General features: G+C 50.8%; 1 protein-coding gene across 2 annotated transcripts in view; it reads left to right on the top strand.

The window, feature by feature from the left end:
- The first annotated feature begins 288 nt into the window (after window positions 1-288).
- Window positions 289-11844, top strand: part of ITGB5 (integrin subunit beta 5) — a 113547-nt gene continuing 101991 nt past the window's right edge. Inside the window, exon 1 of one of the 2 annotated variants that reach the window (XM_059162928.1) lies at window positions 289-789. In XM_059162928.1, the coding sequence (XP_059018911.1) occupies window positions 720-789 (70 nt within the window). In that variant the 5' untranslated portion in view covers window positions 289-719. The remainder of the gene's footprint in view (window positions 790-11844) is intronic. The other variant, XM_059162927.1, reaches the window with a different exon arrangement.

The raw sequence follows: 11844 nt of genomic DNA, 5'->3' as shown, positions 1-11844 counted from the left end.
GGCGGGGTCTCGCCGTCCTGCTCTCCCTCCCGAAGTTTAGCAACCCAGAGTAATGGGGGCCATCCTCCGCTCCCTCCCCGTGGCGCCCGGCTGCTAAGAAAGCACAGCGAAACCCTCCCTAGCGCCTTCGCCCCCCCGCCTGCGCTCGGGGAGGGACTTCCACCTGGGAGCCCGGGGCTCCCGGTCCCCGGCGGGTCCCAGCGAGGGGCGGAGCTGGCCCAGCCCGGAGCTCGCCCCGCCCCGCCCCGCCCGGCTGTAAACTGACCGTGTGGCAGCCAGGCGGGGGCTTGGAAGGAGGGAGAAGGGGAGGAGAGAAGAGGGTGGAAAGTGGATCCTTGGCGGGCGGGAGGGAGGAAGGGAAGGGGCGGAGGCGGAGGGCAGAGTGTGGCTGAGCGTCCCGGAGCCCAAGTCGCGGTCCCTTCGCGGAGCCCGCCCCTCCCGGGCCTAGAGCCGCCCGCCGGGCCGTCCCGAGCCGCGACCTCCCCGCCCCCCACCCCGATCCCGGACAGCCCCGGGACTCGGCTGCGAGCGCTGCGGGAGGGATGGTGGCGGCAGCGCGCGGGTCAGCGCAGCCGCCAGCTTCTCCCGCCCGGCCGCGGGCGCTGTGAGCCGGGCATGCAGCTGCGGCCCCCGACCCTCGGCCCCAGCCCTCCGGCCCCGGCCCTGGGCCCCCGCGGAGCCCGCCGCCCGCGCCGCCGCTGAGGCCGGGCGCCCCCACCATGCCGCGGGCCCCCGCGCCCCTGTACGCCTGCCTGCTCGGGCTCTGCGCGCTCGTGCCCAGCCTCCCAGGTAAGCCGTGCCCCCGCGGCGCAGAGAAACTTTGTCCGGCGAGCAGCCGCCCGCAGGCAGCGTGGAAGGCCGGGCGGGGTGCGCTGTCGGAAGGGGAGAGCGTCTTCTGGGCCCCCCATGTGAGCGAGTCGCGGGGTGCGACCCGGCGGGGGGCTTGCGAAGTGCGTGCGCCACCCCGCGCGCAGCCTGCAGCAGCCCCGGCGCGCTGTCGTCCGCCTCGGGTCAGTCCCGGGCCGAGGAGGAGCCTTCCCTTCCTGTGTAAACAGCCTTGCCCGGCTGCTGACCGGCCCGCGTGCGCCCGCGCCCAGTGTCCGGGGAGGGCGGCCGCCAACCCTGCGCGGGGGCCGGAGCGCCGCAGTCCCAGGCACAAAGCGGCCCTTGTGGCCGGCCGGGGGCGGGCGGGCTGCGGGGAGGCGCCGATAGATGCCGCGGGTGCCCCGGTGCTCAGAGAGGCGAAGGGCAGCAGGGCGGGGCGAGAGACCTGGAGTCCTGGCTCGAGCCGCGTCTACTCGGGACAGGGTCGTCTCTTGGAACTGCGGGTGCTCAGGGTGCCTTAGCATGCCCTGGGGTTTCACTGCACCCAGGCCGACCGCCTGCCTTTAAAGTTGTAATCCCCTCGTTTCCTCCCCCAAGCCACCGCAAATCCCGGGGGAGACCGGCGTCCCAAGTCACAGCTCCACCTGGACTTCCCGATCTGATTGCTTCTGTCTGGCTTTATCCGGGGATTTACACGCACTCGTCCCCCGCCCCCCCCCCCCCAACATTCCTCTAACTCTGGGGCGTTCTGGGCAGGAGGGTTAGGAGGTGTGCGATTGCTTTGGTGCGACTCTGCCAAGGGTTGGCAGCTGCGTGAGGAGCCCCCAGTTACCTGCTGTTAAGTTTTCCGAGTTGGGAGGCCCCAGAGGGAGGATGCTCTGCTTTGCGCCTGGCTGCCAGGCAGATAAGCTACCCCTAAGCCCTCCAAAAAAAGCAGGAAGTTCCGATCTTTCCCCTTTCCCGGAGGAAATAATTGTGTGCTGGGGTGCTTCGTTGCTCCGTGGCCTTGCACACCGAAGATACTTGATTGCTCTTGTGCCTGGCTGCCAAGCCAGAGGGGACTGCTCCCCTTTGGCCCCTCATTTAGGAAGGCAGTTGAAGGTTTACCCCTGAGCGAAGGACGGTTCTGGGCACACAAAAACTTCCTTTACGCTCGAATTCAGACTTAATACTCTAGCAAGATTTCTTTAATGGGAAAATAATCACTCTGGAGCTTGGAGCAGATCAGTGGTTTCCAAAAACCCATCTGGCAGCCAGAGCGCATTGATGTTTTCCTGCGTCCTCAGGGAAATGGGAAGAGAAAGATGAAGCTGGTGTCAAACCCAGGAGTTTATCTTTGGCAGTGGTTCCCTGCCTCGCAAGGACTGTCCTTCAATTTGAAATTATGTCTTTTTTATTTTTGGTGGGAAAACTTCTTTTAATGATGTATAGTGATGTTAGAGGTATTTTTTCTTTTTGGCAAAGTAAAAAAATCTGGCCATCCGGTATAAAGAGGCCACCCCTGCCTCTGTTTCTGTTTGTTTTCTTCTGTTCTGTTCTTCATGTTCCGTGAAGTCCCAGAGTTTGGAATTTGCTAAAGGAGAGGATTTCTGGGTTTCCCTACAGCTTGACATTCTCTGATTCTAATAAAAACTCACATGCTTCCAGTTGTGAAGAATTCTTTTCATATTGCTTTGCATTTGTGTTGTGGTTTCTGTTTTTCACAGTTCACGTGCATCTTCACGACCATCTCCATTCTTTCTGCAGGCCCCAAAGGGTGAAGTGACTTGCCCACTCTCCTTGTCCCTGATCTCAAAGCTTCTCAGTCTGGGCCCCTTTGTCCCACAGGACACAGCCTAGGCTGGGAGAAAAGTGTGGAGCCATCATGGTTTCTCTCCAACTCTTCCAGAGCCCGCTTTTCTTCTGCTGTTGCCCTGTGAGAGCTCAGCCAGCCCTCTGCGGGCCAGCAGAGCTAAGGTACAGCAAGCCCATCGCTGGCTTCCAGACGTGTCCTCTCCCTCTTAGCCCTGGAGCTTCTCAAGGTTAGATTGGGGCTGACTCACATCTGTGTGATTTCTCCTAGTGGCCCAGTGTTGCTTCTAACAGAGTTTCAAACACAGTTTTCCTTTCCTCTTCCTTCCCTTCACTTCTCTCCCTCTCGAAGCACCTCAGGTACTTTTATCCCCAGAGCGTGTTTCTGTCTTGCTACTAGGAACATGACTGGAAAGAAAAACCTTCATTGTCCAGTGAAAGGAGGAGGAGAACTAGGGGCGCCTGGGTGGCTCAGTGGGTTAAAGCCTCCGCCTTTGGCTTGGCTCAGGTCATGATCCCAGGGTCCTGGGATCGAGCCCCACATCGGGCTCTCTGCTCCTAGGGAAGCCTGCTTCCTTCTCTCTCTCTCTTTCTGCCTGCCTCTCTGCCTACTTGTGATCTCTGTCTGTCAAATAAATAAATAAAATCTTTAAAAAAGAAAAAAAGAAGAAGAAGGAGGAGGAAACTTGCAGGGCCATGCCTAGCCGGGTGTCCTGAGACCAGGGGCCTTGCTGTCCATCTGTTGCTTTCACCACACTTCCATCCCTGTGCCTAATCCAGCAGAAAGCAGACTTTTAATTTAAGAGGCTCATTTCAAACAAGTCCCTGGCAGGCTGACAACCACCCTCTGCCCTTGTCCCAGCGTTATCTCCTGCTCTTCTCATCCCATCCCGTGGCCCAGAGCCTCTAGACAGGACCTTTGGACACAGAAACCTTCCCACAGAACCAGGGAAGAGTTTCTTTGGGTCTTTGCCCTTCCAGAAGGAAGGGGGGGTGGGTAGCATTGATCCTGCTGCTGGAACTGGAGTCATGTTTGCTGTCATCGTTCATGAAAAAAAAAAAAACAACAACCCAAATGTTCTTTTAGGAAATGCCCTGCAAATTAGAATGCTCTGAATCTTAAGAGAGGGCCCTTTATTCTGTTCTGTGGGCTCCTGTTGGCAGCACTCTCCCCTGCACCACAGGTTCCAGGGCCTGTGAGGGGGCCGCTGGAATTGGGCCTTGGCTTTGTACCTCTCTCCAGGTGACCCAGCCTGGGTTTAGAAATAACAGGGCAGCAGGGTCCAGACAGTGGCCTTTGGTTTGGGGATTGCTCTTTACCTCAGGTATTTGCGTCTTAGCCCCCACCATCCTTGAATGAGGGGGGTGGTTTATAAAGGGGATTGAGGCAGAAGAGGGCAGGGTCTAATTAGGTCTAATTAGTATTCTCCTTCTGCTTGTTCTCCGTGCTTATTGCGCTACTGAGGCAACGGAGAATTACAATATCTAAGTAGTTGGCAGAAGGTTTTCTGTGCCCGCCTGCCCTGGTTACTGGTTTCACTTCTTCAGCTGGCTCCTGGAACTGTTCTGAAAAGTTTGAACGATGTCAGTAACCCAGCACAGTTACGCATCGCTTCAGTAATGGCGTCGCTTTCCTGCGGCAGCGTGCAGCTGGGTTCGTAGGGCGGTGGGTCTCTTTTTTCTCTTTTCCCAGGTGTTTTCTGTTGCCTGGGGCAGGGGGGAAGGCTTCAGAAAGCCTACTGCTATAGTTTGTTTGCTTTCTTTCCCGTGGCAATGGGATTAGTGGGCTTTATAGATATAAAGGAATACTTTATTTATAGGCACCCACTGTTTGTAAGGCTGCCTCTTGCTTCTGTTGAATGCAGGGTTTGATTCCTGGGCCCCCTGGTGAAAAGCTTGCTCCAAGGCAGGCCTTGACGCATCCCCTATGTGGTGGCGAGGTGGGAAGGTGTGTGTGGCACACAGCCCTTACTGGATTCCACCCCCGCCCCCTGCCCCTGCCCTCCTTTCCTACCACCACCCAAGTCCCCCCCCCCCCCCCCCCCCCCGCAGATGGGGCCTGCTCCTGCACTTGTCCCCTTTTCCTGTTTGTAGCTCTCACTCAGAGTGATTCTGTTAAAACTCAAGTCAGATCCTGTTGCTCTGCTTAAAACCCTCCAGTGGCTTCCAGGAGTCCTGACAGTGTTCAGCCAGGCCTCTGCATGCACTCTGACTTCCCTGACTTTATGTTTCTGGCCATTTCTGCTGGTGCCCTCAGCTCTCTCTGTTCCTTGCAGAGCAGCAGGCTCCTTCTGGGGCCTGGGATACACCCCTTCCTCCCCGTAGCTGCAGAGCCAGCTGCCTCCATCCTGCAGCCCTTTCTTGGTGGTCTCTCAGCTGAGGTGTCCCTGGCCACTCCCAACTCAACCTCCTGCCCCACATTCCTCCAGCCTCTTTTCTTTAGGGATTTTTCTCTGCAGACCTCATCCTCTCTGGTACTCTCCGATCTTATGTACTGTCTGTCGCTTCCTGCACACACAAGGAGGATTCTCCTCTGACCAGAACCTAAGCACTGTGAGAGCCGGGAGCTGTTGACTTTCTTTATCATTGTGTCCTCCCTCCTTAGGATGGTGCCTGAGGCACACGGTTCAATGCTTGGATGAACTTGAGTCTTGGGGAGGGCGGGTGGGGCTTGTTCTGTCCTCTGCTCTTTGCTGCCTTCTATAAGCAGTCTGGAGGTCAGGGACTGTGCATGCAGTGTACTAATAGGAGACATTCTGGGAGGGAAAGGACACGTTTGAATGTGTCAGGTGTCTAGAGCTGGAGGAGGTGATAGAGGCCATGGACCGCCCCGTCTGAGGCCTGGAAAGGATAAGTGATGTGCCAGAGGTCATGGAGGCAGGAAGTGGCTGAACCAGTGCTTGGATCTTTCCTGCCCAGGGTAGCCTCTCCTCACCCCCTAATTGCAGCCCAAATGTCCCTCCTCTGTGAAGCCTTCTCAGCATCCTTTAGGTAGGTGGAATTGGCTTCTCCTTCCCTTGCTCCCATAGCACATTCTGTGAGACTAAAGGCTGGCAGAGAGGGGAGGGGGTCCCCGTCACCTGCTGGGTGGCAAATTGCTCAGGTGTCATTTACCTTTAGGTTCCTGGTACAATTGCAATGGACCCCTGCCCCTATCCCCCTACCTTATGGTTTCAGTATATTTAGAAAACCCCTCAACTTTCTAAAAATGTAAAGCAGTTTTAGATTTATAGAAAAATAAAGAGGGTAGTACAGAGAGTTCCTATATACCCCACACCCAGTTTAGCCTATTTATTAACGTCTTCTCTTAGTATGGTACATTTTTTTCAATTAATGAATCACACTGATAACATTATTATAAACTAAAGTTCATACTTTATTTTATTTATTTTTATTTATTTATTTTTTTGGAAGTAGGTTCTATGCCCATCATGGAACTTGAACTCGTGACCCTCAGATCAAGAGTCCTGTACTCTGCTGACTGAGCCAACCAGGCGCCCCTGGAGGTCATACTTTATGCAGATTTCTTTCTTTTACCTGGTGTTTCTCCTGTTCTAGGTCCATTCTGGATGCCACCAAAACTGAGTTGCCTTGTCTCCTTAGGCTCCTCTTGGCTTTAACAGTTTCTCCGTCTGTACCCGTTTTAGATGACCTTGACAATTTCGAGGATACGTTTTGTAAATTGTCCCTCTGTTGGGATTTGTCTGATGTTTTTCCTCATAATTAGACTGGAATTATGGGTTTTCGGAGGAGGCCATAGAGGTAACTAGTTGCCTTTTTAAAAATTATTTTTGAACAGATAATATAGTCACATGATATTTTTATGGTGTAACAGCTATATAGTGAGAAATCTGTTTTCCGTTCTTATTGCCCATCAGTCTAGCATGTTGTCCTGACCCCTTCCTGGCACAGACTGTCCCTGTTAGGTTTCTTAATGTATCCAAAGTGTTTTCTCTGTGTGTGTTACAAATGTCTCTCCCCTTATGTTTATTGAAAGATAGCACTGTCCAACTGTTGTATGTCTTATCTTTTATTTTTAACTTAGTGATATGTCAAGGTGAGCTTCCTGTCAGTATCTAGGGAGCACACACATTCTTTTTTAAAGCTGCATCTTATATGCAATCATATGAATTGGGTTTTTTTTTTTTTTTTTTTTTTGACTTGGAATTTTATCATTATAAGGGGGCGGGAGAAGAAACCTTTTTCTCCCCTTTCAAATACATCCATGCAGATGGCAGATCTTTAAACCATACTGAGTTGAGGGTGCAGATTATGTGCCTCGGGCCCCAGTCCTGGAGTAGGTACAAGGTCATGTGGGAGGGCCGCTGGCCCTTCACAATGCTCCGCTGTCAGACCTGGGACAAGTCCCTTAACCAATGAATTGGGGTTTTAAAAATACAAGTCCTGGGACGCCTGGGTGGCTCAGTTGGTTGGACGACTGCCTTCGGCTCAGGTCATGATCCTGGAGTCCCGGGATCGAGTCCCGCATCGGGCTCCCAGCTCCATGGGGAGTCTGCTTCTCTCTCTGACCTTCTCCTCGTTCATGCTCTCTCTCACTGTCTCTCTCTCAAGTAAATAAATAAAATCTTTAAAAAAAAAAAAATAAAAATAAAAATACAAGTCCTGTCTATCAAGCTGGATGTTCTGCAGCTGTGTGACTTTCAGAAAGGCAGTCTAAGATGGGAACTGAGATCAGGGCTTCCCAGGGCATATTTATAGTTTATGGTAACATGTTTGGGTCAATGACTGTTCAGTTGCTAGGTTCTGAACCAGAAACATTTTGTCTCCCGTGTGCGAATGTGTGTGGAGGGTGGTTCAGGGTATGGGGAGAGGCACTCCAGGGGCTTGTCACTTTTTTAAAAATCAAAACCAAACAATAATGAAATGTTTTTATTTTCTGTTGTCTTGACAACAGTGACTAAAATGTAATTTAGGACCACAGGAAGCCCATTTCCCACCTGAATCATGATGGTGACACATACACAAACTGTTCTGAATATCATGATCTGTTATTGTTCGTGTGTTTTGTGGCGGTAGTATACACCCTATATCCTCATGATGCTTTTCCCACTGTCCCAGCTGAGTAGCATCTTGTCTCTTCTCCCCCTGCCAGTACCGGGTCCTTCCAGCTCAGTACTAGTTTCTGTTCTCCCTCTGAATGTCTCAGATCAGGAAGTTCCACCTGCTGGATGTGTGCTTTAGTAAGTGTTGTCTGACCTTGGACATGTAGGGTGGACGGAAATGGGGAGAAGCTGCCCGGAGGGATGCTAGCAAGAGGCCCCTGCAGGACTCTAGATCAAGTGCAGAGGGCTGGCGTGAGCACTGTAGGGCAAGAGGGGGCAGGCAGGAAGGGCTGGATTAGGAGAAGCATTTCATACATCTTGAAGGAATGATCAACCGGACATGCTAGCTGCCTGGATATGATTGATGACAGAGAGCAGTGAGTCAATGAGTTTCGGAAGGAAAACATATTTTTAGATTATGGTTTGCAGTAAACCCTGGCTTCAGAGATATTAAGGGCTGCAGGCCGTTGCAGTGGGGCTGGAAATAGTCACAGTGCAAACCAAGAAAAGATGTGGCCACCGTCTGGTCCACCAGCGCCTATTTCCATGACCTAGACACGACACTTTGACATTTGTGAACTCTAGCTGTTTGGCTTTTTATTCATTGCTTCCGCCCTTTCAAAATGATGTCGGTGCCGAGTGACTCATCCAGCCGAATCCAAACTCTGCAATATTATTAGGTGGAGAGAAGAGTGATGCCAAAGGGAGGAAGTCGGGCACTGTGGCGTCCATCAGCGCCCGCCTAGGCTCTGGGTTCTGGGAGTGCCTGTCCGCTACCTGCTGCCTGTCACCCTGAGCTCCCCGGGAGCAAGGCTTGGCCCAGCCGTCTCTGACTCCATATTTTGCTAGCGTCCCCTAGTCCAGAGCTTAGCATTTAGTACGTGCTTAGTGCAGGCTTTCTTGAATTTGGATGTGTCCCAGTAGCAACCTCATTCTAGAGGAATCATTTTGGGTGCAGTAAAATGACTTTACTGTTGCCTGTGAATATGCGATGGTAATAGAAGCATTTAGTAAAGCAGGACAATAAATATTTTACAGTCGTTCAGTATGTTTTCATAGCAGATGTCTGTCATATCCTTTGAGCCACATCAGTATTACGTCCGAGATCTTTTAGGCTGGCAAGAAGACCAGAGCCCCTTCTGTCTGGGTCAGAACGGAGGAGCCCTTATTGTCCTGAGCTCAAGACCCATGATCCAAATTCCTAAATCTCACTGATGAGGCCCTGGTTATTAGAAAGTGGTCTTTGTGAATTTCTAGGGGTTGAAGCAGAGACATAAATGAGACACCTGACTTCAAATTCCTCCCTGATTGAGGGCCTGTTATAGCTCCTTGCCAGAACCCTGGAATTCACTGGTTATGTGTCCCTGAGTCTGGGATGGTTTCTGGATTGCCAGGCCTCCCCCATATGGGCACTCGCTAGGCAGCATCCCTTCTGACTTCTTTGTTACTCTCATTTTCACCTCTAAGATGAGCTGACTTGACTACCTCATTTTAAGACATTTCTAGTTCTGAGGGTCTGCAGTTCCATGGTTTTATGGAAATGACTTCATGCGCCGAAGGAAACGATTGCTACAAGGGTCCGAGTTTGTACTTGTAAGGAGAGCAGGGGAAAGTCACTTTCATCTGCAGTTTGACCCCCCTCACCCTACATTTGGGTTTCTGACACGTGAGGAGATTTGACCCCAAAGTAGAACTGGCATTTTCAAACTCTTTCTGCACGCACTTTTTTTTTTTTTTCTCCTTAAAAGCTTAAGTGCCTATTTAAAAGTCATCAAGTGAGGGGTGCCTGGGTGGTTTGGTGGGTTAAAGCCTCTGCCTTCAGCTCAGGTCATGATCCCAGGGTCCTGGGATCGAGCCCCACATTGGGCTCCCTGTTCAGTGGGAGCTTGCTTCCTCCTCTCTCTCTGCCTGCCTCTCTGCCTACTTGTGATCTCTTGTCTGTCAAATAAATAAATAAACTCTTTAAAAAAACAAGTCATCAAGTGAGTGGATTCACATTAAAATGAGAAAGGAATTTGTTGGGGCGAGCAGGAGGCAGGCAGGCCCAAATTCCCAGTGGGGGTTGGATTCAGAGACCTTCTTGGTTAGTGTTTAGACCCCGAAAGGGCTCTTCTTGCTGAAATGAGGTTATGCATGGTGGTTAGTCCCAGCATGTTTCTCCTGAGAAATGTGTTCCAAGGCCAGGTCTAGGCCTGGCGGTGAGATTGGGGTCCCCCAGCTCTGGGGGTGTGGTGGCTGATTGGGACCAGGGGCTCAGAGTTCAGGATTGAGGTCTCTGCCTAGGGGAAAGCATCTGATTTACCTGCTCTGGGCCTCCGAAGCCACCCCTCCTTTATTCCCAGCATCTCTGGTCCTGCCAGTTTCTCATCCCTTCTATCCCGGTGGCCATTCTTATCCCAAATGGTATTTGTTCTCTCTAGTGTTCCTCGGGATGACAAAGTACGGTTCCCTGTCACTTCATTTCTGTTTTTACTGCTAGTGACAGGGAAGAAGCAGGGAGTTAAAATAAGCAAATTGGGGAAATGCTACATCTTCAAGATGTCTTGAAATAACTGTTCTCCCCTTTCCCCCAGATCTTTAAAAAAATTTTTAATCCATATATTTTTTAAATTTTGTTTTTTAATTTAAATTCAGTTAGCCAACATACAACAACAACATTATTAGTTTCTGATGTAGTGTTTGTTCAGTGATTCATTAGTTGCATGCAACACCCGGTGCTCCTCCCATCATGTGCCCTCCTTAATGCCCGTCACCCAGTTACCCCATCCCCTCACCCCCCTCCCCTTCCACAGCCCTCAGTTTGTTTCCCAGAATCTCGAGTCTGTCATGGTTTGTCTCCACCTCATTTCTTCACATTCAGTTTTCCCTCCCTTCCGCTGTGATCCTCTGCGCTATTCCTTATGTTCCATATATGAGTGAAACCATATGATAATTGTCTTTCTCTGATTGACTCATTTCACTTAGCATAATCCCCTCCAGTTCTATCTATGTTGAGGCAAAAGTTGGGTATCCAACCTTTCTGAGGGCTGAGTAATATTCCATTGTATAATGAACCACATCTTTATCCATTCACCTGTCATCAGTGGACCTCTCGGCTTCTTCCACAGTTTGGCCATTGCTGCTGTGAACATTGGGGTGCATTTTCCCCTTCTTTTCACTACATCTGTGCTTTTGGGGTAAATACCCAGTAGTGCAGTGGCTGGGTTGTAGGGTAGCTCTATTTTTAACTTGTCGAGGAAACTCCATACTTTTTTTCTGGAGTGGCTGCAACAGCTTGCATTCCCACCAACAGTGTCAGAGGGTTCCCCCTTCTCCCCATCCTCGCCAAAATTTGTTATTCCCTGTCTTGTTAATTTTAGCCATTCTAACTGGTATAAGGTGGTATCTCATTGTGGTTTTGATTTATACTTCCATGATGACAAGTGATATGGAGCATTTTTTCACATTTCTGGTGACCATTTGTATATCTTCTTTGGGGAAATGCCTGTTCCTGTCTTCTGCCCATTTCTTGACTGGCTTATTTGTCTTTTGGGCACAATAATTGTTTCTATGGTACAATAATTATTTTATGAACTTAGTGGAGTTCACTATATTTTCTCTTCCATTCTCCCTTTTAATCTTTTTGGCTCTGCTTTCCCATTATACATTGGGCCCTTCTTTGTATGGCTGGTGGCTCTCCATTTCTTTTTTCCATTGATTCAGTGGGCCTCTCTCCTTCTGACATGACTAGGAGAAACAAGTGGGTCCCATAGGGCTAAGAGGGCTGAATAGAGTCATTTTCATTCAGAGAAAAACCAACATGTTCTGCTCGTGATCAAAAGAAATGTGTGGTTGACCTTTCTGAGGAAGGGAAGAGAAGGGAGGATATGTTTCATCAAGGATACCCGTGCCGCTGGCAAGGTTGAGGAAGGATGGGACTGGTTGTGGGTTGGGGAGTGGGGGAGGGGGACAGCGGGTTGAACTTCACCACCACAATTCAGCCTGCCTCTGGGTGCCCAGATTAATGGAAGAGAGGGGGTAGGCCTTGGTTTGAAATAAGTAACTTCTACAATGATAGAGAAGTTTCCTTCTGATCTTGGTTTCTAGATTTGATCAGGGATGGGTTTTAGATTTGATTAAGTGCCTTTTCATTACCCAGTGAGGTGATGATTGGATTTTCCCATTT

This window comes from Mustela lutreola, chromosome 2 (assembly GCF_030435805.1).
Source record: "Mustela lutreola isolate mMusLut2 chromosome 2, mMusLut2.pri, whole genome shotgun sequence".
Taxonomy (NCBI): Eukaryota; Metazoa; Chordata; class Mammalia; order Carnivora; family Mustelidae; genus Mustela; species Mustela lutreola.
This window is presented reverse-complemented; position numbering and strand designations above follow the sequence as displayed.